General features: G+C 37.7%; 1 protein-coding gene across 2 annotated transcripts; it reads left to right on the top strand.

Moving 5' to 3' along the window:
- Positions 1-6588: 6588 nt before the first annotated feature.
- On the top strand, positions 6589-27376 carry slc1a1 (solute carrier family 1 member 1). 2 transcript variants are annotated; one of them, XM_067579111.1, is made up of 12 exons: positions 6589-6868; positions 11606-11746; positions 14180-14272; positions 14896-15010; positions 15997-16039; positions 16191-16286; positions 16790-16974; positions 18410-18517; positions 19967-20089; positions 20260-20454; positions 21752-21886; positions 21991-27376. In XM_067579111.1, the coding sequence occupies exons 1-12, from the start codon at positions 6769-6771 to the stop codon at positions 22229-22231; spliced, it is 1575 nt and encodes a 524-aa protein (XP_067435212.1). In that variant the 5' UTR covers positions 6589-6768; the 3' UTR covers positions 22232-27376. The 2 variants fall into 2 exon arrangements, with proteins under 2 accessions (XP_067435212.1, XP_067435211.1); XM_067579110.1 differs by having other exon boundaries at positions 16787-16974.
- Positions 27377-27697: the final 321 nt, after the last annotated feature.

Genomic DNA, 27697 nt, shown 5'->3' with positions numbered 1-27697 from the left:
TGGATAAGAATCTAAACATCTAGGGTGCCTAAAACCTTTGCACAGGACTGTATATAACACAGGTCTAGTTGTTTTTAGACATTTTAATGTGGAATACTTGCATATTATAGCTTTAAAGTTCATCAATATTAGCAGCGAAAAATACTGACAATGGTTTTCACAATTTCTCAGAGCCTTTTTTTTCTTTTTAAAATTTAAGGTAAGACTTACCTTAAAATAATCTGGACTCCTACCTTAACATAAGAAGAGAGCCTACACCGCATACAGTATATGCACTGACAATATTAGTCACTGAACATACATATCACTAATCAATTATGATGTGACACTGAGAAAAACAAGTGGGGAATGATAAAGTGATAAAGCACAGTCCCAGAGACAATCCAGTCAGTCTGACGGATTTTGTCCACAGAGGGGTGCTGTGACACCAAATGACCATCTCTTGTGGTGGTCATCATGTCTGCCCAGATGCTTCTAATATGTCCAGTTTCAGGAACAAATGGCAAAGATGTGTTATTCTAAAACAGACACAGCAGCCTGACATGCAAGGTTGATGTCTGACAGGCTGATCACAGCCTCACTTATTTCACAAACATTTAGCATCCATCCAGACTTGTTACCTCTATTATCGCTGACTATTTAAAGGATAGGTTCACAATTTTTCAAGTGTGTCTTAAAACAACAGTCAGGTTTATATAATATATATATTATATATTAACTTCAGATAAACTTTTAAATACATTTTTGGCCCCATCATTTACATTGTAAGGGCATTATGAAGGGATCTTCTAATGGTCAGTATGAACAGGAGGAATGATTACAGCAAGAAAAACCTGTTTCAGTGTTCATTTGGGGACCCGACTATTGTGTTAAAGGTGCAATATGTAAGAATTATGTAAGAATTTTAATTTTAATTCATTTTTGAATGTTTTAAACTATCAGCAGAATGTGAAGCGCCGCTTGCTCTCTTCGTTCACTTTCTAGTTTGCTCAACTACTGCTCTCCCTCTCTCTCTCTCTCTCTCTCTCTCTCTCTCTCTTTCACTGTAGGCAGCCAAAAAGTACTGCATGTACCTGAACGTTTGAAAGAATTTTACTTTGGCACTGATTTGTAATCCTGAGTCAGATTTTATGACTGTTTTGTCAGAATTGTGAAACCCAGAAAACACACAACACATGAACATGAACACCAAAAACAGGAGGATCATTTGGTAATTTTGGTAGTTTCTTGTATTACAAAAAGTTTCTGTTCATATGCCCATTTTCAAGTCTCAAAGTTTTGTGAACTTTACAAACAGGAAAACATTTCAAGAGACTTATAACAGCACAGCAAGGACAACAGACGGAGCATTTCCTCTAAAATCAGAGCTACTGTAAGTCTATGAAACACAGTTTTATCCCATAAACGGTCTAGTTTCTATGGTGTTGACCTCTGATGAAATAGGCTGTTTGTATATTAAAACAGTAAAAAAAAACCACAACATTGTGATAATCCAAATCGGAAACCAGTACATGTAATGAATTTGTTCTGGAGTATGTGTCAGCACAACAAAAGAAAAATGAAAAAACGACAAAGGCGTTGAAAGAAACTACGACACATACTACGGAATCAATAAAACATTACTTATAGTCACATAGCAAATTGTAAATGCAATCATATTGTGCACAGAGTAGTAGAAAAAGTACGGAGATCATCCTGACCTTCCAATCCTTGAAAGTATGAGTGATGCAAACAGTTATTCTTTAGGGATAGGCGGAGAGAGTAGTGTCAGGTACACCTTTGTACGGGAACGTAGATAGTGGTTCCATGGTAAGAGGGCGTGACACCAAGAGTCAGGTAATTTCCAAGCAACGGCTGTAATGAAGTACAAGCTGTGTCTTAGAATAAGACCAATCAGATAACCCTGAGTATGGACACTGACTAATTGGTGACAACCCATCCCTCTAGGTAGAGCATCTGTATCTTTGTTCATATCTGTTTGTCTGTGTCTTTGTTTTGGTTCCCACTAACCTAGTAGTGGATGCTTAGTAAAAGTTATTGAAGACTGAAGAAAGGGTTCCAAAAAGCTTTCAGTTTTTAAATCATATTTGTAATAAGACATATTTGTTGCATGTGTTATGTGATGATTCATATGACTTTTTACAGTTTATTCCCCATTAGTGAAGTTTGTGTTTTGCTTCCTGCTCAAGTTCCAAAACCACAGCTCTGGCGTTCAGAGGTAGAGCGACCAGGTTTGAGTTCTCATTCAGGATTCTGAAATATATTCAAGAGTGCAAATAAAATTAACCTGTAGAAGCTGAAATCTTCATTACAGCACACATTATGAAAGTGCTGAATGGAATGAATAATTTACTATTGTTAGATCCTTACAAGAATTACGGCTAAAAAACACCCCCCATAATCTGTCTGACTGCCCCTATAATTGTCTGGCACAACTGACTTCACATACACACACATACTGCACTATGCTGCCATGTAAGCTGTACAGCATACAGGGGTCCACTCTCATCTATTCTGTATTACTGTCTGGATATCATGTCCAATATCTGTATCTACAACACAGTAACAGCTGCTGTAATTAATAACCTCAGTGTACAGGGACTAATACATTCAGCCACAGTGTTTTTATGAAGATGCTATATGTACATTTCAATTCTGTTTTGGTTTTGATGCTGCACTGCACACTTGAGCTGCTTGTACTGTTTAATACTGCCAGAAACTGTTTATACTGTTATATACTGTACATACTGTTTAGACTGTTACTAAGTTGATACTTTTCTGTACTCTATGGGTTCTGTTGCTGCAATACACATCTGAGTTGTTGTACTACTTACTACCGCCAGTTACTGTTCATACTATTTGTCACTTGATTGCCACTTGATGACAATGACAATAAAGATATTCTATATTGTATTGTATTGTATTGTATTGTATTCTATTCTATTCCAAAAATATCAAGTTTATCCTAAGGGTAGTTTTAAGGAAAGGTCATGTGGTCATCTCTCTATATAAAGCGAGGAATTGTCTGTCTGTCCGTATGTTTGTCCTTCGCATATCTCGAAAACTGTTTACTGTCTACTGCTAGGGACCCAAGGACATCCAGTGTCAAATTTGGTCCAATTTCGATATGTGAAACGTTTAATATTAATAAGCTTTGAATAAACAAGCGAACAGCGAGCTGCTCAGCTTCATGTCTGAGTGCCGCGGGGACTGTTTGATATAAACACCATCAACATCACAGCAGGGTGGGGCTTCTGGGTTCTGACTTGCTGATCAGGATAAACGCACACGCCCTGCTCAGTTAAACTGCCCAAGAGCAAAGAATGAGCATACACAGGAGAAAAAACAGAGGTGGAGGCAGTAAAACTAGCTAATAGGAGCACAGACATGTTTGATTGGCAGAAGAATCAACCAATGGAAGGCCATAAACGGCTTCAAAGGTTCAACCTCAGTTTAGTCTCACTGGTGAAGTTTCTGTTGGGATTTAAACCATTTAATTTATTAACTCATTATTGTTTTAATTGATATGTTTGTCAATTGATACATACATAGGCAGTTCTCAAGAAATAATAAGCAATCAGCCCGTTCCGAACAGGCACGTTTTGAATGGGCACTGCACCAGTATATCTACTAAAGGGAGGAATCTTTGTCTGTATGTATGTCCTTTGCATATCTCTTGAACCATTCATCTGATCAACTCCACACTTGGCTGGTGTATGGCTGGAGACCCAAGGGAGTGGCAGTGTCGAATTTGGTGCAATTTGGACATGTGATACGTTTAATATTAATAAACTTTGAATAAACTAGCAATCAATGAGCTGCTCCGCTCTGTGTAGGGGCAGGGCGGCGCTTCAGGGCTCTGCCGACTGACCCCAGCATATCAGAGAGAGCATAGACAAGGTGTGACACGAGTAAGAGATAAGTGCTCTAAAAAGAGAAAAATAGACAGCAAAAACAGAGTTTTTAATCAAGACACTCTTACCCTGTGTCTAGACGGAAAGTGTAGCATTGACAGCACATTTAGCAGAACATCATCAGCAGTGAGTGACTACACAGGCACAGAAAAAAGGAACAATCTAAGAGCCCAATATGATCAATCCACTTTATTTTAGGATGCACATTATTTTATTTTTAAATGCAGCCCTTATTTTAGGATACTTGAAATGAGAAAAGCACATTTATTTACTATTAGAGTACTTATTATTTATAGCATCTGTGTATAATAGAATTTTAGTTTCTTTCATATCATGTGTGTATATACTCATTCACACCTAACATCAATTTTATTCATGTTTCTATGTGTTGAAGTAGCGGCCGGGGGCCAAGCAATAGGCTGTTCTGAACAGGCACGTTTTGTACGGGCACTGCACTAGTTAAAAACTAAAACTTTCATTCTCCAGGGTGCATGAATGTGCTCGGCAGGTTTCACAGCAATATGTGTGTTTGATTATGAGATCTCTTGTGTGCAAGGGTACCATTCTGTCCTGAGTGTGGTGCCGGAGGAACACAAAATGGAAAAGGTTCATCCTCTGGGGAATATGAATGGCTCAATTACTTGTGCACAACTGTTAATGTAAACCCAATGGTGGAGCCGATGAAAGGTCATCGGGATCACTGAAAGCTTTAGGATTCACCATCTAGGGACTATGAATACACACAGCAAATGTCATGGTATAATAAGAAAAAAAGTCTAACTATCTCCAAATATCTATGGTATTTTTAGTCATGCCAATTTAGTTTAGCCATTTTGTGATAATAAATTCACGAATAATTGACTTTTTTAAGCTAAGGCAAGGCCATTCATGCATTTGTACAGCACCTTTCAAACAATTCCAGACAATTCCATGCTTTACATAAGGCCAATAAATGCATTAGAACAAATTTTAAAAAGATAGTGAAAAGGAGAATAAAATCAATCAAAATAGAATAAATTTGATAAAAAATAAATAAATAAAAGCAGACAAGAAATATTGCAGTAATAAGTTGCCAGAAAATTTAATGAAGGAAATAAAAGTGTTGTAAAGAAATTACTCAATAAAAGGCACAATGTTTTTATTTAGATACTTACATTTACTCTCTAATTTGATTTAATATACAATATATACTCTATGACATTTCTGGGACAAAATGAACTAAACTCAAGGTCCACTTATTAGGTTTTTCAGAGCTTTGAATCATATCTCAGCATCTCAAATAGAACTTGAGTATCATCAAAAACAAGTGTTTGTACATAGGTGGAGATGATAAACCTCTGTCTCTGTTCAAAGATGATCTTTGACTCCTTTCCAGTCGACTGGTTCTGGACTGCTGTTCACAGACCACTTGTTCACACAGTGACTCACACAGGATTTCTGGAAAAGGTCATAAGTCTAAATTCCCAGCAATAACTACTCCCCCACAACTCTTTCACAAGCCGCAAACCAACCCTGTGGAATTTTTTGTAGGTATTTAAAAAAAAAAAAGAAAAAGTATTCATATCATATGATATGATATGTGCCTTAACCATTAGGCCACCAGGACATCCATCTATGAGCTGTTAACAGCTTCAACAAAAAGTGATTTATTTTTCCCTCTTAACTTCTCACATGATTTCATTCCAATAAATGTTCAAATGATCCAATATTTCACCAAAAATCAAAGATTAGAGAAAAAGTCCAAAAACTGAAAACAGATTTGTGTATCAGAACTTTGTTTTTTCTTCTTTCCTCTCCCTTTAATCATCTCACGACCCCTCAGAATTATCTGCTGACCCTTTGGAGGGGCCCGACCCCTAGGTTGGGAACCACTGGACTAAACTAGCTAACTGTATATAAAGTAGTGTAAACTAGCTCCACCTCCAGTAGCTACAACAGTAACATGCTGCTCTAACACTGATGCTTCACTATCAATAATCTAATGATGTCATATATAATAATATATCAGTCAGAGGGACCAAACCACTACTTTTACTGCAATACTTTAACTACATCAAGCTCATAATACTTATGTACTTTTACTATAGTAGGATTTTTCATGCAGGACTTTTACTTGTAATGGAGTATTTTTCCATTGCTTCATTGGTACTTTTAAAGGGTCTGAGTACTTCTTCCACCACTGGTGACATAATGAGAAAGCTGTCAGGGACACAGCAGATGGCAGCATTGTCACATATCAGTATTGTAGATACCTGTAAGACCAGTGTACTGAGTGAGGCAATAATAGAAGATCAGCTGGAGTCATAAGATAAAAAATAAAACCAGATTTGTCGTTATTTTTCATGCAGCAGCAGCTGCTCTCTGTCCGCATAAAATGACAAGATAAGCCTAGACCTTGACTTGAACAGTTTTAGTCAGTGGTAGTGTTCTAGGTTAAGTTAAGACTTTATCATGGAAAGTCCTGGAATCATACTTGAATTCAAATCAGTTTCCACAAGGTGAAAAATCTGTATTTCCTGTCCTGTATTCCTCTTCCTGCATCACAAGCTGCAATTGCAGGCATGAAAAGGAGAAAATGTCAGACACCTTGTGAGGGGGGAAGGGTGGTGGAGGGAGAAGGCGACTGTCTCCCTCCCTCCTTCCCTCTCTGCTATACACACACACGTACACACACTCCCTCCCTCACACCAACACTGGCCATCAGCAGCGTCTGACGGCTGCATCCTTTGCTGTAGCAACACGGAAACTCCATCCTCCTCTGCCTCTCGTCTGCATCTGACATCCCGGCCGCAGGAGCCTTTTGTGTTTCCACGGGAACCATTGTGTTTCTCCCTTTTGGAGAGAAAGCAACACCATGGACATGATGGGCAACAAAGAGCGACGAGGCGTGAATTTCAAAGGCTTGCTGAAGAGGAATTGGCTTCTGATCGCCACGGTTTTATCAGTGCTGCTTGGTATGTGAAAGCCCCCCAATGTCTGTTCATGTATGCTGAGACGCTTTCACCTTTTATGCTGAGACGCTTTCACCTTTCTTGATGTCGTTTTTTAGTTACACGTCCATTCCTTCCTTATTTTCTTTGTTTTACCATTCAATCTTTTTTTCTGCTGCTGTCAGTGTTGAAATAAATCAGCCTCTTTTGCATCAGCTGGCCACTGCTTGACTAAACAGCCACAGTAAATGCTTATGTGTGTAAAGGAGCACATGCAGTGTATTTCATATTCATATATAATATAGAATGGAGGATGAGTACTCTGTGTGGTGCTGTAGGAGACATAGCCTCTGTCCTCCAGAGGCAAAGAGCAGATTTCTCCCCCAGTGTCTGGATGTGCCTCAGTCAAACGTGACCAGACTGAAGTGACAGCTGATGCTGGGTCAGTGTGGAGTCCTATAGCACAGTGTACAGTACACTATCTGTGGTTGCTTAGAACATATGGGCTTAGGAAGCATTACAATGTCTGAATTGTGGTTATCGGATGTCTTTTCATATTTTTTGACAGGTTACCTTGAGCTGCATGTCCTCTGTTAGATGGATCAGACAGTTAGTAGTACCTGCTTTCATTATTAAACACATTCAGATTTTAAAAAATAGTTCAACATTTCATAATATAAGCTTGTTTGTTCTCTTTTTGAGAAAGAGAAAAACTCAAAACTGATACCATGGATTTCCAGACTATAAAGACTGAACTCGGGGGAATCAGGTAGCCCAGGACTGTCCAAAGTTGTATGTCATTTGTTGAATCTGTACACAAACATAAGCGTAAAAACTATAATTTGTGGTGTCAGGGGGACTTATATGCTGGAACTCTTTCTTTCAAACAACAGTTCCATTAATTTTATCCATTTTATCCATTCACCCAAGACATTTATGCATCATCTCTCAGTATAACTTGAACCTTGAACTTATGAACAGGTTGCTAGATACTTCGGATGAGCATGGGTTTTAGAATATTCTGTGTACAGACTGTACTGTGTAGTGACTAGACTTAATAAGTTTCTGCATTTGACCATTGTACATCAAGAAAAGTACCTCCTCTTAAAATCACAATTTTACAGTTTTGTTTGTGTACAGATTTATCGGACAAAATCAAATGTGTAAATTACAGACTTAACACAAAGCAAATTTTAGAGGTGGAGCAATTGCATTAAAAGAACAATGGAAAAATGTGATTAGATGCGAATTCTCAAAATTGCGTGTATCCCGGGGCTTTATGAATTTTCCTCATAAATGTACAGAGATGAGACATAAAAAGAGAGACTTGAGGGAAATAACAGAAATAACTGATGTTTTCTGAGTTTAGTCAGAGGTTGAGCTGGACACAAATACCTGGCACACATCATCATGGTTGGTACATCTGGTGCTAGCATAACATACAGCTAATGTTCAACTGGTTCATTGGCTGTTTAAACACACGCCTTTAAAGGTCTTGGTAGGTGTTTTTCAGCCACACACATACTCCAAGAAAGTAAAAGCAATTAAAATGGCAACTGTTACTTTCTTTGCCTGTACTTTACGTGGTAACATTAAAATGCCTACACTCTAGGTCGAAACAAGGTGCTTGACATCAACAAATACCAAATTGCAAAGTGAATGGAGCTGCTGGTTGCCGAAAGCATTTTTCCTCATTCTGTATTCCCATTTCAAGTTTTTCTTCAAAAGATATCCTCAATGTTTCTTCACATAGAAACATGGTACTCTCCCGGATGAGGTAACAATCATAAAGGTTTATGTTATGGCCATTAGTTTTAATTAATTCAGCTTTCCCAGTGAGCATTTTCCCGTTTCAAAAGATATTTAAGGAACGGCTGTGGTCACTAGTGAAAAGACATTCAAAACTGGTTCAGGAGTGAAAGTTTTTTCACCTACTATTTGAAGATGTTGATTAAACATTCATATTTAGACTATATTTCACTGGCAATACTGACTTATCAGAGAACTTTGGTATCTTAGTCAGGCTCCAAAATGACAATAGGCTATTATATGCACATTGTAGAGGATGAAAAATTTCACCAATGCAAATCCCAGTGAAGTATGATCTAGCAAAAGGTGATTCCCACACCGGGTCTCATACCCCAGTCTCCCAAAACACAGACAACTGCACTGACCACTCAGCCAAAGCTCAGCTCCACCAGACACACAGACCTGCAGCCATTTATACATCCGTGACACAGAGACAGACAACAGAACAGAGCAGAAGAGAGAGATGGAGAGAGTGCTACGAGTCCCAACCTGCGCTCTGTTATTGGATTTATTTGTTTTTCTTTTCTGCCCCAAAACAAATATTCCACTATTACTATATATTTCCATATTTATGAAACATTAAATACATTGGAATTACATCTCTCGCTGTACATGCTGCCACTTGGTGACATCATCAGAGAACACAATGTATGTTTCCATAGTTATGCAGATGACACACAACTGTACATCTCTGCTGAACCAAATGATGCTGCAGCTATTAACTCCATCACCAACTGTCAAATAGCAATAAATAAATGGATGAGCAATAACTTCTGCAAATTAAATGAGGATAAAACTGAAATCCTTCTAGTCGGGCCCCAAAACCAAAAGAGAATAACTCCCTGGATTAAATTTGAGGTTACAAATCTTGGTGTTATTTAAGTTTCAGATCTAAACTTCAGTTCACATATCAACAAGGTGATGAAAACATCATTTTTTCACCTCAGAAATGTAACAAAAGCACGATCATTTATAAATCAAAAAGATGCTGAGAAAGTAACTCATGCCTTCATCTCAAGCGGGCTAGACTACTGTAATGCACTTTTTACTGGACTCCCGCAAAAAGCCACTGAGAGACTTCAGCTCATCCAAAACTCTGCAGCTCCACTATTAACCAGAACCAAGAGGAGAGATCACATTGCGTCTACTTTTAGCTGCTCTGCACTCCCTTCCTTTAACATTTACGACCTCACAATTACGACCTCAAACTATGGAATACACTGCCCATAGATATCAGGGAAGCCAGATCGCTAGATACTTTCAAAAGAAAGCTTAAAACCTATCTCTTTACCCAAGCATTTAAATAGCTTCGCACTTGCTCTCTGCTGCACTTTTAAAATGTTATATTTTAATTTATTTTATACATTCTATGTTCTTTTCATATTTTATTCTTTGATTATTATGCATTCTATGTATTTTAGTTTCACCTTATCAAGTGGGTTTTACTTTAATTTTATTTTCCATCTTATGTTACATCAATGTTTTGTTTTGGGGTTTTTTTCTACATGCTTTTATGTTCTTTTATGTCCTTGTCATGTAATTTTTGTTGTAAAGCACTTTGAGCTGCATTTCTTGTATGAAAGGTGCTATAAGCTACAACTGAACAAATTCTCAAAATGATTTAACACATTTGTGTTTTGTGACACATTGATGTTGTAGCTGCATTTCAGCTGGTTGAGAAGAGGGTGAAAAGAGGTCTTAGACATTCAGACTGAATATTTCCCAGTTTTCAACTAGAAATCAATGTTGACATCCCGGTTGGTGCTAACTGGGTTGTTTCTGAGAAACTGGGTTTTGTCTGTTATTTTGGCACGGTGGATGGGGTTAAATATTACACACCCAAATCAGGGGCCTGTTTCACCAAATTTGCAACATGCAAGCTGTGACTTGCAACATTATATAATGTCATCTTCCATTCATTTTGACACATGTAACTAATCAAAACAGATATGAACATATACTTGTGGCCCATGCATGAGCATGCAAGAAGACCGTATGTGCAATTTGCGAGAGACAATAATTTGAGAAACCGGATGCTGGCACCATTAGCAATCTGCATATAAGCAGTGTAATCTTTAGCTTCCACTGTTAGTGGCGTACATTACAGAAATTTAAAGCGGTGTGATTGAAAGTTTCTTCCCAAAATGCATTTTTGGAGTCATAGTTAACTTCTCCCCCAAAGCCTTTCTGTATACAAGGCTTGTACCTTCAACTTTGTATCAAGGAACCAGCACAACACAATTGTCCCTCTTTGATTAATGATCAACCAGGAAATCTTTATATCTAAGTGGTGCAAGTGTCATTCATCTAACACTGTTTATGGGAAAAATTAACTAGACCTTTACTTCAGAACCATCTGAAATAGCTCCCCCCTTCAAAACTCAATAGGTCATGTCTTAATAGATCACTGTTTGCTGTGTCATCCCAGTCTTTTACAAGCACCTTTAATGGTGGTCTGTTATAGGTGATAACGCACTTGGACATTTGGAGTGCATTACTAAAATCACTGAGTGGGATACATGTGAAGTTTATAGCTGGAAAATATACACCAGTGTGCACTGCGCCACATGAATTCCATATGGATTAAACCTCACTGACCTGTGAAATAATGTGATTGTAACAGTAGCTAATGCAGAGCTAATTCTGCATTAATTGAAGAGATATAATACATTTTAAATGTTGGAAATGTGCAGTGTTGTGTCTTTCTATGTCTGTATTCCATCCTATGTTGCCAACACCAACCAGACTAATCTGGTAACTGGATTATGACTCTATTTCACCTTTAGGTTGCATTGTGCTTGTTGATCTTGCTTCCACACGTTTATATTCAGCCATAATGGTTGTCTGCTCTGTGATTCAAGCACTCTGACAAGCTGTGTTTCTTTAGTTTTCTTTTCAGCTGAAACCAAGTAGTCTTTATTATTTGACTGTGCCTCTCTCCTGATCTTGCAGGGATCAGTTTGGGCATTGTAGTTAGAGAGTATGCATCCCTCTCTCAACTCCACAAGCAATATTTTGGCTTCCCAGGAGAGATCCTCATGCGAATGCTCAAGCTGGTCATCCTTCCACTCATCATTTCAAGCATGATAACAGGTAACTTAAATGTGACTACTTTGAATCGCACCCTTAGTCCTACAATTTGTGATAGAGGGGTGCATTACAATGTGAAGATCAGTAATGAATGAATAAAGGTCAGTGTACTTTTAAATAATGAGGTTGTGAGAATGTGAGAATTTGCTGCTTTTATTTGTCTTACATGGTAACAAACTGAATATTTTTGGCTGTTAACTGTTGTTTGGACAAACGATAACATTTTTATATGTCACCTTGGGTTCATCTGGGGTTCTGTGAACTTGTGATAGACATCACAAGTTGATGCCCAAAAAAAATGCATGAATTGATTGTCAAATTGAACTTATTTAGTGCTTGGTAGAAAGCAATGTCAATGAAATGACGTTGGAAGACAAAACGAAATGCATTGCACATAGCTGCAAACTAATGAGATGCAACCAGAGCGTATCAGACTGCATAGTTTCAGCTGCTTGTGGTCTGAATGCAGCAAAGCTACAGTAAGACAAACATCTATCTGGTTATGTCAGTTCAGCTGTCTAAAGAAATTAAGTAACATTCACAAAATACACAAGACAAGCATAGGGTATCTGATACTCCAGCTGACTGTTGAAGAATGTCAGTTAGGAGCTGCATTACATCTTCTCAAGCTAATCCCCTCACCTCATTCACAGCAGCATATGAAGGCCCCCTGCTGGAATGGAAATAAGCCTAGAAGCAGTTCATTCTTATATATGCAAAATGAAGAAATTACATAGCATATTTCACAGAAGCCTCAAATTGATCTTGCTCATGTAATGTGACAGTGATAGGGAGGAAATCTTCCACAAGCAGAATATGGGCAGGACTTTGAAAGCAAGATAGCATAGTGGCAGATTTTTTTTTCTTTCTTTTGTTACCTTCAGCTTGAGCTAAAGCCGACTGATCAATGAGTACAAATGACAAATTATGTTTGGGAAAGAACTTTTACATCCTGGCATTTTGTTCCATTATTAGTCCATGATGCCAGTTTCCGCATCAGTAGATGTTGATTACTAAAATTTGTTTTTCCCACCTGCAATTCACTTGAGTTTCACCACCTGTGCGCCATTATTTCTTACTGTGTATTATATGAATCTAAGCAGTGCCTGCAGTTGCACAGTGTAGTAACAGGAGTTCTCCTGATAACTCTTTTTTTATGTATACATGTGTAAAAAGACAAGTAAATGTATTGTCACTCTCTATCCTGCTCAGGGAGGAAATAGATGGTAAACATATTGATTGCAGATTATTCAGTTTTGACATCAATTCAAGCTGTCTTGGATGTTGTTACTTGTTATGGTTTCCAATAGTTATAGACTTGGTATCTACCTATGTTTTAGGCCAAAAAATAAGGATTCAATCATTCCCACTCAGAAATATACTCCTATGGAAGTATCTAAAACTGCTTTGACTAAATAATTTTGACTAATGACATTTTATGCAATTCTCAACATTTAGGCCTTTTTACAAAATGTAAACATTTTTAAAATTATTACTGATGTAAACTGTGCCTTTTATAGCCCCAGAAAACATGAATAACTTAGATTTAGCCATTGTCTAGTATAAATCTTGGTATGAAAGACCTTTAAACCAATTTAGAAGTTGTGTTGTATCAAATTGTTGCAGAAAAATGTACCAGAGCAAAAAACTCTCTCTTGAAAATAAAAGGGATTCAGAGGTCCAAGCAGCAAAGTGTTCTTTTATTGCCGGCAAAAAAAGGGGAGCAAGTAGCACTTTTACAAAGAACCAAATCGCTTCAAAGGTTTTTTCTTTGGGGCATTGTTTTTATGTCTTTGGGTCGGCTTAGGTCACACCTTATCATCCACCCTCCCTAATTTTTGACCAATTATTATGTTACTTTTATCTCCGTCAATCGTTGTTGGTCAAAACTCTTCAAAACAGGTTTTGAGCTGTTTGAGGATATGTACTGGCATATTCAATTCTACCTGATTATATCCAATTTTTATATATAAGTATTGGGAATCATTTTACACCATTATTGCCAAGTTGTCTTCTGGCCTCTTATTTTTTTATAAGTTATTCTAGTCATTTTACACCCTTATTTCTTGATCTCCTCCAGAGAGTATTTTTTTTAGAAGGTGAAGACTTTAATGCAGACCCAAGCAAAGTGACATGTAATACAAACACACTCAAATTTCTCCAGTGTATGATTATGATTCTTCTACCGTGCCTCTATACGTACATTGTGATTAAATATGGTTCATGAGATTATAACTACACCGATACAAATTGTATGACACTAGCCCTTATTGCTTATAAACTTATAAAATCAATCTGCATAGCTTAATATTGTCTTTAAGCACACCAATGACATTTAATGAAAATACACCACAGTTGCAATTGTGTTTTGATATTTGGCGGGTGGGCAAGCCTTTGGTTTAGATTTGGACTACATATTGTGTTTCTTGTCCTCAGGTGTTGCAGCCCTGGACTCTGAGGTATCAGGAAGGATAGGTCTGCGAGCTGTTGTATATTACTTCTCAACAACCATCATTGCAGTTATTCTCGGTGAGTTTTTATTTTCCTTCTCTCAAGCCTGTCTTCACTTTGCTCGTACTGACGTGGTCAGCTAGCAGCTGGCTTAACAGCTAGCCTGGCTCTGCCTACTGACACCTTTAGATTTTACTAATTAACACATATCTTGTCAGTTTAATCAGTTTAATCAGTGCACGAATGGAAATGTAACAACAGTTCAAACCTCAGTGAGGTTGCCAAGTTTGGTGCCATTATGCCTGTACAGTGACCAAAACCTGTGCTACTTGACCATATCTGGCAACCTGAGCTACAGGGATAGATGGATAAACTGTAAAGAAATAGTTCCAGCATGTAACTCCACCTAAAACCACAAATTATAGTTTTTACATTTCTGTTTGAGTACAGATTTTAAAAACTCGATACAATATATAAACTAGTGCACTTTAGAGGTGTTTTTGAACTTTGGATTGAGCCAATAAGCTAGCCATTGCCCCCTGTTTCAAGTCTTTAAGTTATGCAAGGCTAAATCACGTCCTGACTCCAACAGTTCCTTTAAATTCTGCTATCTTTTGGATGACTTTAAAGTTCAGTCACCCAGATGGTGTGTGTAAAAGTGGTGGTTGATAATGTTATTGAGTTGTGGTCATCCTTTGCAGGCATTGTTTTAGTGATGACTATCAAACCAGGAGTCTCTCAGACAGCTGACCACATTGACAGAACTGGGACCACGCCCAACGTCACAACAGTTGACACACTCCTGGACCTCCTCAGGTGACCTAACAGCCATGTGAAAGAAACTGCATATGCTCTCATGAACATGATGAAAGTTTTTATGTTCAGAGTGCTCAGTTTGAATTTAAAGAATCTGCGGGCTTATGTCTTTCCCTGATGCTCTAAAATTGAAATACTTGACCCTTGGTGATCAGTCAACAGCAATTTGCCACCTCCTATTCTGTCTTTTAGCTTCTAACAAATTAAGTTGTACAATACATGTTGTTCAACACCAAAGGTAAAATTGTTTATATTTGTTCAGAATAGCCATAGTTGAGGGTAGGTCAAAACTATTGCCACAGCCTCTTCCTTGCCGCATTCCAGCGCCTCCCCATCTCTCTGTGTCTCAATGCGATAAATCATAGAAATGAGGCACACATTTTCGGACAGTCCATAAAAGCATTCATAGTGTTGTACTCGGTTGTACACACCAGAAGGGAAAGAAGTTGTCTAGTTCTGTGAAGAATGAAAAAAGAGCTTGAATGAGTTGTATGTACCTTCCCTTACTTTCATACATCCACACACCTGGCTGATCACTTTGAAAAAGTGATTGTGATTCTGGTATTTCTGTTTTGGAAAATTACAGCATCTTAAAAAATTACGTTGATTTGGCCATCAGAAAGGGGTTTTCAGGCGCTGTTAGATGATCTGACAAGCACTTCGTTTGAAGCAAATTGAGACCTTTAATGCCAGGTTTAGATTAGACTTTACGACTAATCAGTTTCTTGAATTAAAGGCAATAGGCAAAGGAAATCAATGTGCAGTACTGAACATCAGATTTCCCCGCAACTTTCTATTGACAAAATCTTGGTATCCCTGGAGAAAGCTATCTGCAAACACTGATTTCAGTATTTTAGCACTATTGCCTCAAAAGACACATACAGCAGACAGATGCAATGCCCCATCTGTTACTGAATGATTGTAGTACACATCATTATCCTCTGTGTCCTTCATCCACCCCTGATCTTGTCTTTTCACATCAACAGAAACATGTTTCCAGAAAATCTGGTGCAGGCTTGTTTTCAACAGGTAAGATGCTTTTGCACATCCATCATTCATTTCTGTGCCACTGTTTAAAGTGTGATTCAGACCTGCAGTACATCAGGCTCTGGTGATAATACAGTATGCAGCCATGTGAAGGTATCACTAGTGTTGTGAAATGTGACCTATTACACTCTAGTACAAGACCAAGCGCAAAGAGTTGGAGCCTCCAAAAGTGTCAGCCGACACCACCACAATTCCACCTCTGACAACTACTATCATGGCAGCAGTGGAGGTAGGTGTGAACAATACTCTATTCTGATAATGTAGAGCAGTCAGTACATAAATGCTATCAATGTCATTGCCCTTCCTGATTCCCAAATTTCTGGGAATTGAAAGAGGTTTACCTCTCACTGCCACATGGTGCAGCCGATGTGTAGATTTGCATTTCAAGGTTAGACTTGCATGAGTCCACCAGTGTCCTCTGTAGGAAACATTCTTCTACAGGATTGTTTGAGTTTTGATCTTAACACGACAACAGTGTGTCCTTGTTGATCCATCTGCTTCACGTTAAGTTTCATGTTTCTGCACCTGGCAACCAGCGTCTGATTTAAATGCATCAGAAGGCCCAATAATGAGTTATAAGTAGCTATGGGTCAGTGGGCTGTGATCCCATAGAAAACATTTGCACAGCTCATCAATGGCTCTTTAGAGTCAGCTAATGTGGTTGTGAAAGCAGCTTCCTGGCCTGGTCTTGGCTAACTGAATGAATCACCTCTTTGTTTTCTCTGTCAGCAGAATATCACCAAGGACTATAAAATCATTGGGACATATTCTGATGGAATCAACGTATTGGGTCTTATCGTATTCTGTGTTGCTTTTGGACTTGTCATTGGGAAGATGGGTGAAAAGGGACGCATCCTCCTGGAATTTTTTGATGCCCTGAATGAAGCAACCATGAAACTGGTGCAGATAATTATGTGGTATGTATAAAAGACTGGTCTACAGGCATGGGCTTCCAAAGGTACACAAAGTTAAAACCTACGTACATGGTGAACTCAGGAGCATCCTTTCAGTTGTTAAAACTTGGATAACTATGTACATGTGACTTTTTGCGTACTTTTTAAGAATGGATCCATAATGTTCGCATGGACCTAAAACTGAGACCCGAACTTAGCCAGTACCCATTCTTCAAGGCCTAGCCCCTTTGAATCCGACTAGTACTGAAAATCTTGAGACTTGAATCGCTATCTTGCTTTTCACCTTTTAAACGGTGGTTAACAAAAAAATCTTAACTCAGGGTTTTCCTAGTATTTTTCTCGAGCTTTCAATCACATCTCATGGTTTTCCTCACCAGATGGAATTATTTGGATAGGGTTGCAAACTTGGTTGTGAAATGGAGCTCATAGTATTAGAAAAAGCAAATAATTGGACCTTGTGTAAAGTTTTTAAACATATTAGACCAACACAGAATGTGGCCCATCAGCTATTCCAGCTATACCCAACTAATCCTCTTAGGCCATCCCAAGATACATTTAACCTTTTCCAAATATTTGCCAGATGAGCACTACTGGTAAACTCAGACCATCTTTCCCAACTGAACTTGACAGTTCAATCAGTCACAGTCCAGAACAGAACAATATACAGGCCCAATCAAGTTATTGAGGTGCCAGTTTTTAGCCACTGTATGTATGTGTATGCATGCAGTATTGGAATCTCAACACTGCTCTCATAACAATATTTCCGGAATGCATGTGCCTTCCTCCTAATTATATTTATTTAAGAAGCCCACCTCTGGCTGCGTTTTGCTTTGCGAGCAGCACCTCCCACTGGGACTTTTGTAGCACAACACATATGGGCGTAGAGAACTTGGGACAATCTGAGAGAGAAAGAAAAAAACTTCTTAACGAATTAGGTTTGAAAATGACTAAACTGGAGTTCGAAGCTACATAAAATAAAGTGGCCTTGAACCAAACCGGGTTGGGTAGCAGATCTTTGGATCCTTGGTAGATACAATGATCAAAACCATTTTTACACTCAAAATTAGGTCCAGATTAGATAAATCACTTGGTCTATAAAATAGTGGAAAATGCCCATCACAATTATCCCAAAAACTCAAGTTGACATATTCAAATTTCTTTATTTGTCCCACCAACAGTTCAAAACAGAAAGATATTTTTAAATTATCATAGAAGACTAAGAAAACCAGCAAATACTTCCATTTGGGAAGCTAGAACCTGCTACTTTTTTGCTTGAAAAAAATTATTGGAACATTAATCGATCATTAGAATGGTTGCTGATTATTTTCTGTCAATTGATTAATAAACTCATCATTTCATCTGTTGTCCAAATTCACAATATTTGATATAATCGTAGATTCTATACCCCAAATGACTCAAACTATTTGTGTTTTTTCAGCTACATGCCAATAGGGATCCTGTTCCTAATCGCTGCTAAGATCATTGAGGTGGAAGACTGGGAGATCTTCAGGAAAATGGGTCTTTATATGGTGACGGTGCTGAGTGGGTAAGCTGTCCCGTTACTCTGTATCCGCCTGTTCCAGACACTGGGATTTATGGTTGACATTTGGGCCGATTCTCCCCTCAGTGATACAGTAAAAGCTGAGCTCTGTGTGGGCACTGATAAGGGCCAAGGACATTTAAAACTGCTCAACCTGCAGATGCAGTAATGAAAGCTTCCTCATGCCTCTAAATCTAAGTGACACCATTAAAGACTGTACTGTAAATCCCCTCCAGTTAGGTCAGAGGGTTAGTCCAAGGCTCAGAGCGCTCCTGTGACGACATCAGTGTGCACAGTGCTCACACTTTTTTGTAATGTTCTGAATGCAGCATAAAATGCTTATAAAAAACTTTTTCATTATTGCTTCCTCTTACATGAAAATGCATTACTTGCATTGTTAAGTTGAAATTTTCACTTTGGGGTGTTAAATCTTTACATGTGATAACTTTCAGCTGTCACACCTCACTTAATTTTATGCGTTTGTCGTGAAAAATCATTATTATTAAATAGCCTTTTTCCAACAATTACTATAACGATGCTTTGTACAACCGCACCAATTCCAACAGTATTCAGATTAAGCCTTTTAGGAGTCCATTGTTTCTTTTTTATTTTTTATTTTTTTTTTAACAGTTTTAACAGTTGCCTCATTGAACTGTGTTTAGGCCCAGTGAAAAGTTGCAGCAGAGAGTACATTAACTCAAGTACTGTACCATTTATGGCACTTTACATGAATATTTCCTTTATGTCTTACCTTATACATCTACATTTCAGAAGAAAATTTTGTACTACATTTATCCGACAGCTGTGGTTATTATTTTTTAGAAGAAGATTGTAAATACATGGTTGCCATTGTTATGGATTAAGCTGCGAAACAATAAATGATGTAGTTACAATTATCTCTACTTTGACCAACTATAACAATAAAATACTGCTACGTTAACATTACCACATCAGTTATACAATTATATAATACATACAATATAATATAACACTCTGGAAGGGGACATTCTGCATAAAGAGTACTTTTATGAGTCCTTTAAGTACATATTGCACCCAATAATACAGTACTTTTGTGTTCTGTATTCAGTGCAGTACTTTTACCTGTAATGGAGTATATTTTACATGGTTGTAATTCTACTTTTAAAAAGTAAAAGTAAGTAAGTAAGTAAGTAAGTAAAAAAGTATAAGCACAGTGTGAGTGCATGATATTGATTCTAGTAATATCTTGACATGACAGCGTGCAAAACATTTTAGGGACTTTATTTTTTCATGGGGCAACTGAATAGTTAATAACATGATATTAACTTACAAGCACTTTTCTTTTGTCTGATGATTATAGATATGAAGTGTACGTATTTCTCTAAAAGCCTTATATTGTGCTAGTAATACAGAACCAGTATGAAGTAATTCTTTTCAAGTACATTGTTGTATAATAAGCTCTGTTTTATTCCTCAGTCTAGCCATCCATGCCACCATCTGTCTGCCACTGATCTTCTTTGTCATTGTGAGGAAGAACCCATATACATTCACACTGGGTATGGCTCAGGCCCTGGTGACAGCACTCATGATCTCCTCCAGGTCAGAATCCTCTTTGTGCTTGTACTCATTCATAAATTGCCATTATTTTTATATATTTCATTTCAGGGCAGCAAGGAAAAACACATTTTTCATATTAATGACTCAAAACCACTGTGCACAATAAGGTCACAGTAACAAAGCAACCAATGAGTTTAATAAATGTCTTCCAGCTCTGCCACCCTGCCTGTCACCTTCCGATGTGCTGAGGAAAACAATCGCATCGACAAGCGAATCACCCGCTTCGTCCTCCCAGTGGGTGCCACCATTAACATGGACGGCACAGCACTCTATGAGGCAGTGGCTGCTATCTTCATCGCCCAGCTGAATGACTATGCTCTGGATGTGGGCCAGATTGTTACCATCAGGTACAGCTTAGTCACTCAGGGGCATTTCTAACTGCAAGTTATGATACAATACAGTACAATACAATGCAGTTTTATTACTGACCAGGATGGAACCACACCTTGTCCATAAAAATTATAAAAACATAAAACACTGAAGAAAACATGTAAAATGCTTTCTACAGCATGTCTACCAAGAAAGTTATCACTGACACCATGGACATTAAGGCACAATAACTGCTTGTTTTGTTCGTCCTTGAGAGTTTCAAAGTTCATTCTTGACCTTAGAAACAGAAATTGAAAAATCAATCTCACCATAAGGTCCCTTTAACAGATGTTCTAGCTTTTTTATTTCTTTCAAGTGTACACAATTTTCCACAGAAAAAGAGAAGCAGATTTGCCAAGTTTATATGGAACTGAATTTTTTTTATTTTTCTGAGCTGTTTAAGGACTTCTTGTCCCCTGCTGGCTCAAACATTAAAATTGAAAGTTCATTCTTGATCTTGGGAACAAAGAGAAGTCCTTAATGTGATTAGAAAAATGGAAATTTGAACATCTACAATTGCATGACAACTGGACAATTTGTGGTGAGACTGTCAACTACTTGGTTAGGGTTCAGGAAAGATTGTGGTTGTAGCTTCAAGGGGACATAACATGTTTTTTTGTGATTTTATATATATATATATATATATATATATATATATATATATATATATATATATATATACATATATATATACACATACATACACACACACACACACACACACACACACACACATATATGTAAGTATGTATGTATGTATGTATGTATGTATATACGTTCACATTCTCAGTAAAGAACAAGAAAAAGACATGAAATTTGACTATTTATGTAGCCTCCTGCTAACTCTGGTGCAGTACATCAAATGTTAACATTTATGTTAAACACTGTACATGGTCTCAAGAAATACAATACAACAAAATGTAGTATCATATTTCAAGGCATACCATCTAATAGTTGAGACATTTAACTCAAGAGGAGGAGTGCAAGAGGAAAAGTCAGGGGTTCAACTAAGTCAGCAGGATTCATTGCCTGGGAACCATGAATGTCAGAACAAAATTTCATGGCAATTCATCCATTTTGAGTTATTTCACTGAACAAGTGAGAAGTTTGACTGGCTGGCGGTGCAAGAGGTAAAGTCAGGGGATCACTATCGGGTTCACTGTTGAGGCACCATGGATATTTGTACTACATTGAATGTCAATTTGCCATTTGGACCAGAATCTTTTGGTATAGGAGTAACATTTCCTTTCTGCATGTTTTTTCTCTTTGTTTCAGTATAACAGCAACAGTTGCCAGTATTGGAGCAGCAGGAGTTCCTAACGCTGGGCTTGTCACCATGGTGATAGTCTTAACAGCTGTAGGATTACCTGCAAGTGACGTCACTCTGATAGTCGCTGTGGATTGGCTGCTGTAAGTTTTTGTCCGTCAGATTGTTTTTCCTTCTTCTCGGATGAAAAAGTTAAGATTATAACATAAAAGAGATGCTGTAGAATTCATTTGATGGTTTGTTTTAGGGATCGGTTCCGTACTATGATCAACGTGCTTGGTGATGCTTATGGAGCCAGCATTGTCCAGAAACTATCCAAGAGGGAACTGGAGAGGATGGATCTGACATCAGACGTGGACGTTGCCAACCCCTTCGCCCTGGAAGCCACTTTGGATGACGAAGAGTGCGAGAAGAAATCCTATGTCAATGGAGGCTTCACTGTTGACAAGACAGATGCAATCTCCTTTACTGAAACCTCCCAGTTTTAGCTTCTGGCTGGCTCAGAGGAGCAAAGAAAGTGCCATGCTGCTATGGATGTAAAGCAGAACAACCTTCCATCATGTATCTGCACCATGACGAGTGAGCATCCATCCAAGCTCAAACATCAGCAATAGCAGCCTCCATTAAGCTTATCCAAGATGATCACCCTTCATGTCGGACATTTACAACCACGACTAGATTAAAGTGCTTCCCTCTTACACTGATATTGTGCCAAGATTGAGAAAAGTCTGTTTTCTTTTGAATTAGAGTGATTTCTTTCTTGCAAAGATACACTCAAAAGAAGAGCTGTTTGTGTGAGTTGTGCATGAGGACATTCTTTTTGGATGTATGTGAGGTGTGTGTATGTATTCTGAAAATATCAATTCAACACCGGTACAACAAAACAATAATCTGTATTTCACACTTCAATCCGACTTTATTTGCTCGTTGATTAGACAATAACTCTTTAAAATGTTTGAATGATCTTTTTTGTGTGGCTGTTGTTGAATGTTGGTGTCCATAATGCACTGCTTGTATATCTATCTGTATATTTAAACTGTGCCAAACATATAAAGAGGTTTTTCACCGAGTTGCATGAAGCAATATGTTAAAGAAATGCTGATCGCTGGCTGCAGACAGACTTCTTTTATGGAGACTTCACAAAGACTAGATATGATTAAAGAAGGTTTATGAAGTCATTGAACACTGTGAAATTTGAGGACATTTTTTCAAAACCAAATCACTAACATTCATTGATTGATTGCAAAGAATATTAATCATAAATAGTGTCTGTGTTTAGGCAGTGTGGGGAAATACAGTATATTAGATACCCCAAATTGTACCTTCTAAAACAAGACCGTTTCAATTGTATAATGGATTTATGTGTCAATAATTCAATAATCAGTGTGTCTTTTTAAGTGCTTTTTTTAAACAAATCTGCTACTTTACTTTCACTGTGGTGTAGAAATATGTTCAAATGCTCTTAAACTAATGGTAATCAAGCTACTGTAGGACATATATAAATCTAGCTCGTTACAGGCATTTTTGTTGAAACAACCATTTGCACATTTGGTCAGCTATTAAAGGAATAGTTTGACATTTTGGTAAATACACTTATTCTCCTTTCCAAGAGAAGATCGATGTCAATCCCATGATTAAGTGCTGTGTATGGAGCTGGATCCAAAAGACAGTTAGCCTAACTTAGCATAAAGACTGGCAATATGGAGATACAGCTATCCAGGCTCAGACATATGCCTACAACACTTCTAAATCCCAACAATTAATGCACTGTATTCTGTTTGATAAATCTGTACACAAACAGATACATAAAAAAGTGTAGACAACCATCCACCCAGCATTTCTGTCCTGGCAAACTCAGCGTCATGACAAGACTCCTGGGAATCACTCCGCCAAGAAATAGTTACAGAAAAGAACTCCTAAAACCCCAGATTACGAATGACATATGATTTATTTGGAGTTTTTAGAAGTGTTGGTAGGTGTATTTTTAAGCTTTGGACAGGCTAGCAGTTTGAGCCTCCTTTGAATCATAATGCTAAGCTAAGCTAATTGCCTCCTGACTTATGCTGTGTATTTAACACACAGACATGAGTTTTTTAATCTTCTCATCAACATCTCAGTTAAAAAGTGGATAAGCATATAATCCAAAATCAAATACAAGCTACAGAAACACAGGCTCAGCACATAGTACATATGTACATCACCTCAACAGTTAGCTATGACAGCTTTTTCTTTGACAGTTTCACTTCCCATGGCAAATGCTACAGTAAGAACCAAATGGGTTACAGTTGCAACATTCAGAACAGTTGTGTCATTTGTAACACCTCAGAATACGTTTGATCTGGTTTGTAGCCATTGTCATATGACTGTAAAGCTGGACCACACCTTGCAACATTTGCTATACGGCAACAAAGAAATACCCACACCAACAGGACACAACATACATCAACTACTTCAGTACACAAGGTAATCAGTCAGTCATCACTCACTTAACTTCATAATCTAAATGTGCCAGGTTTCTGTTAGTGTTGCAACTAACTAAAAAGAAAAAAAAGTTTGGGAGAGCTTGAGAGATATTTGGAGGAGGCATTATTCCGATCGTGACACCACCCTCCAGCCCTGTTAGACAGTTTGAAGCAAAGTTGTCAATATACTGTATATATCTATGGTCCATTGTGCCAAAAAGGTTGAGAACACCTGCTATAGAAAATGTCAAACTGTCAGAGAAACCATAGCTGGCAAACAAGCTTATGAGAGTGACACGGTACTTTACATTTTTTTCTTCTACACTCCTATCTATCCCACCCATTTTTGATTTGATGTTATGTTTTTGTTATTTCCAGCCTTATGGCTAGTTAGCTAGCTAGTTAGCTAAATGTGGGTGACTGACAATTGTGGCTGAAACGCACTGCAAAAAAGCAAGTCACAGTTTTATTGGAAATTTTAAAAAATAACATAGACTTTTGTTTTACATCTGGCTGTGATTGGCTAGCCGCACTTCCACAACACAAACATAAACAGGACTATAAGTATGAAACTAGGCTAACGGCCCCTAGAGGCAACAATGTCACACCCCACAATACTAGCGTGTTGGACAGAATGAATAACATATCTACCGCTTTGCTATTCTTAGAGCGTTATTAGTGTCAGAGCTAAAACTATAATGCAAGAGGAAAAACCACTGGATCATTAAAATAATGCTAGGAACATGAATCTGCTCTTGTATTGAACCAATTAGCGAATTGATCAATTTGTTTGTTGACAGAACAAATTTTCATTAAGTCACTTCCCAAGCAAAACACCAAAAGTTTGCTGATTCCAGCTTCTGAAATGTGACGATTTCCAGCTTTTCTTTGTCAGTGGTCAGACTAAACAAGAAGTGAAGATGTCAGTTTGGTTTTTGGGAAAATGTGTTGGGCATGGTTTCATTATTTCTTGATATTACATAATTTAAAAGATTAATAGTGAAAATTATCAGTAGTTGCAGCATAAATGTAATTATGTCATATCTTTTGTACAAAAATGACCTTTAGCTCGAGGTTGGTGAAAGAGGAAAGGTAAAACAGCAACGACATTAGAAAGGGTTCATCTTCTGGTGAGCATTTTGATAGTTCTTGTGTTCAGGTGGAAATGTGGGCTTGATGGTGGCAATAATCTTGCCTTTTGAAATCTGGACAAAAGTGTTGGACAGATAGACTGACAGGCCTCATCATCACCACAGAATGTCAATGACAGTTGATGCTTTGATGCAAATGCCACAAGTGTCTGCACTTCTGTTAATGCTCCTATCTAATTGTGGTCTTGCACTCTTTTATACATATGTATTTCCATTTCTGTAACTGAGATGTACATTATATATTTGACTCCATGCAGCAGCTGCACACTAAGATGCTTGCACACACAGTACTTAAGCTTGGAATAAGGGGTGTGACCTTTTTTAGCCAGCTTAAAAAATAAATTACATGGGACCAACAGTGGTATCACTGGGTTTTCTGTTGTTGTATCTATGCTATTAATTTACAGTGTGTTTGAATACATCCATTAAATGGTCCCAGTGTTGGTCCCATGACCACTGTTCCCAGCATGATAATCATTTTTTTTAGTTTAAGTAAGTGTGAGAGTAAGTAAGAGTGGTCCTGTTTTGTTTGGTTTCTTTTCCAACATCACAATAAATATGGTCATACCTGTCCGAATTCTTAGAAGAATATACAATATTTCCACCTTCTACACAGTAGTGGTCAAATTGAAACTGCCAGCATAGTTTACAGCACAATATCATATTCTACTACATGTTATATTCATAGTGGGAAGTCGGAAATTTCCCACGGGTTTGACATGCTAATTTTAATGGTCTAGCTTGGGAAAAATCACATAAGAAACACCTGTGACATTTTCTTTGGTTTGTGTAAAATATTGTTCCCAAAACAACAGCTAATGTGTCAGTATTTAACAATTATAGTAGCTAGGCTAGCATAGAAAACTTGCAACAGCAATCTACTACTTTATTTTTAAAATTCCTTGCTGGATTAACATTCTAATTTCAGTCATAGTGCTTGGAAAAATCACATAAGAAACAAATGAGATTTTCTTTGTTTAGTGTAAAATACTGTTTCCAAAGCAGTATTTTTCTACTTATTAGCTACTTAGCGTAGCAAAAAGTAGAAACTGCAAATGCTAACATTACTTTCTTTCAGCTTTATACTAAACCAAGTATCATGTAGATATTTAGATAGATTTTTGGTCATGCAGTGATGAAAACTTAACTTTGTCACATTATATGTTCATTAAAGTAATATTGTTTACCATGTGCGGTTGAAATTTCTTATGTGAGCAAAAGCCTATAAGGGCCTTCCATTTTTTTCTCCAAGAGGACAAAATTTCTGAATCTATTGAGTGTCGAATACAGTCTTAGCAAGCCTCCAGGAAGTATGCCGGGCTTTGAAGCCAATTTGACATAGTGGCATAGACTTTTTCCTATAGACTTACATTGTGAAAGACATGTCTGTAAATCAGTTTTTTTGAGCATCACAACCCCCACAAAATGACTCGTTTCACTATCAGAATTTGGTCCATTCGGTCCGATAACATTTGGAAAGTCTAGAAGAGCCGCAGAATTGAATTATTTTATCCCCATTCAAGTTAACGGAGGGCTAAACCAAGTTAGCCAACTTGGCTGGTGGAAGTCTCTGGTGAGCATGCTCCACAGGCCCAATAATTAGGAAGCATGAGCAACATCTGGGTAATTTGTTTACAGTGGGAACTGGCTTTTTTGGCTTCATGTGCCACTGACTGACTTTCATAGGAATGAATGGGGGCCTCCCTCCAACGTATCCAGTTCTCTTTATGCATCCATGAGTCTTAGTCTCAGTGTCTCCATTTTAGTTGTCCCTACACTGCCAAAAGGGCCATACATATTTGAAATGAAACATGAGTGAATGAAGGTGCTTGTTTGTATTTCTATATTAATCAGAGATGACAGAAGATAACCTTTTGCAAATCAGTCAATCAAAAGCACACTATGATGGCGTCAACCAACCCACTTTCTGTACAGACAACTACTTGAGTACCTACAGTATGTGAATCAACATGTACTACATTATGTGTAACTGCAAGCTAATAAAAGAAAGTTGCTCATATTTTTGTCTGACTTTGTTGACTTCCTTCATATTCTCACCATAATAAAGATAATGACAAACATGTTAAAGAATGTTCATTAGGAAACATCTATTTTCTTTACATTCATTAAATGGCATTCAAGTATTCAGACTTTGTATTTTGATTTTGACATGCTTTGTTACTTCAACAATCTGTTTGCCGTCTTACTTATAGTGTGATAGGTTGGTGACTCTGTACGTTCGGTGGACAGACTCTTGTTACTTTACATTACGTTTCTGTTCGTCTCTGTTTCAAACCTGCCTCCCGACAGCATTTGAATCTAGCAAACTTGCTTGACGTAC

The sequence above is a fragment of the Thunnus thynnus genome, chromosome 22 (assembly GCF_963924715.1).
Source record: "Thunnus thynnus chromosome 22, fThuThy2.1, whole genome shotgun sequence".
In the NCBI taxonomy this organism is placed as follows: domain Eukaryota; kingdom Metazoa; phylum Chordata; class Actinopteri; order Scombriformes; family Scombridae; genus Thunnus; species Thunnus thynnus.
The sequence above is the reverse complement of the archived record's forward strand: the minus strand, read 5'-3'. Positions and strand labels throughout refer to the sequence as shown.

What these genes read in the sequence shown, in the direction of transcription:
- slc1a1 (XM_067579110.1), top strand. Translation starts at nt 6,769, where the DNA reads ATGGACATGATGGGCAACAAAGAGCGACGAGGCGTGAATTTCAAAGGC. An exon ending in GGTTTTATCAGTGCTGCTTG is followed by an intron (nt 6,869 to 11,605) that starts GTATGTGAAAGC and finishes CTGATCTTGCAG; the next exon opens with GGATCAGTTTGGGCATTGTA. An exon ending in ATGGTGACGGTGCTGAGTGG is followed by an intron (nt 18,518 to 19,966) that starts GTAAGCTGTCCC and finishes TTTATTCCTCAG; the next exon opens with TCTAGCCATCCATGCCACCA.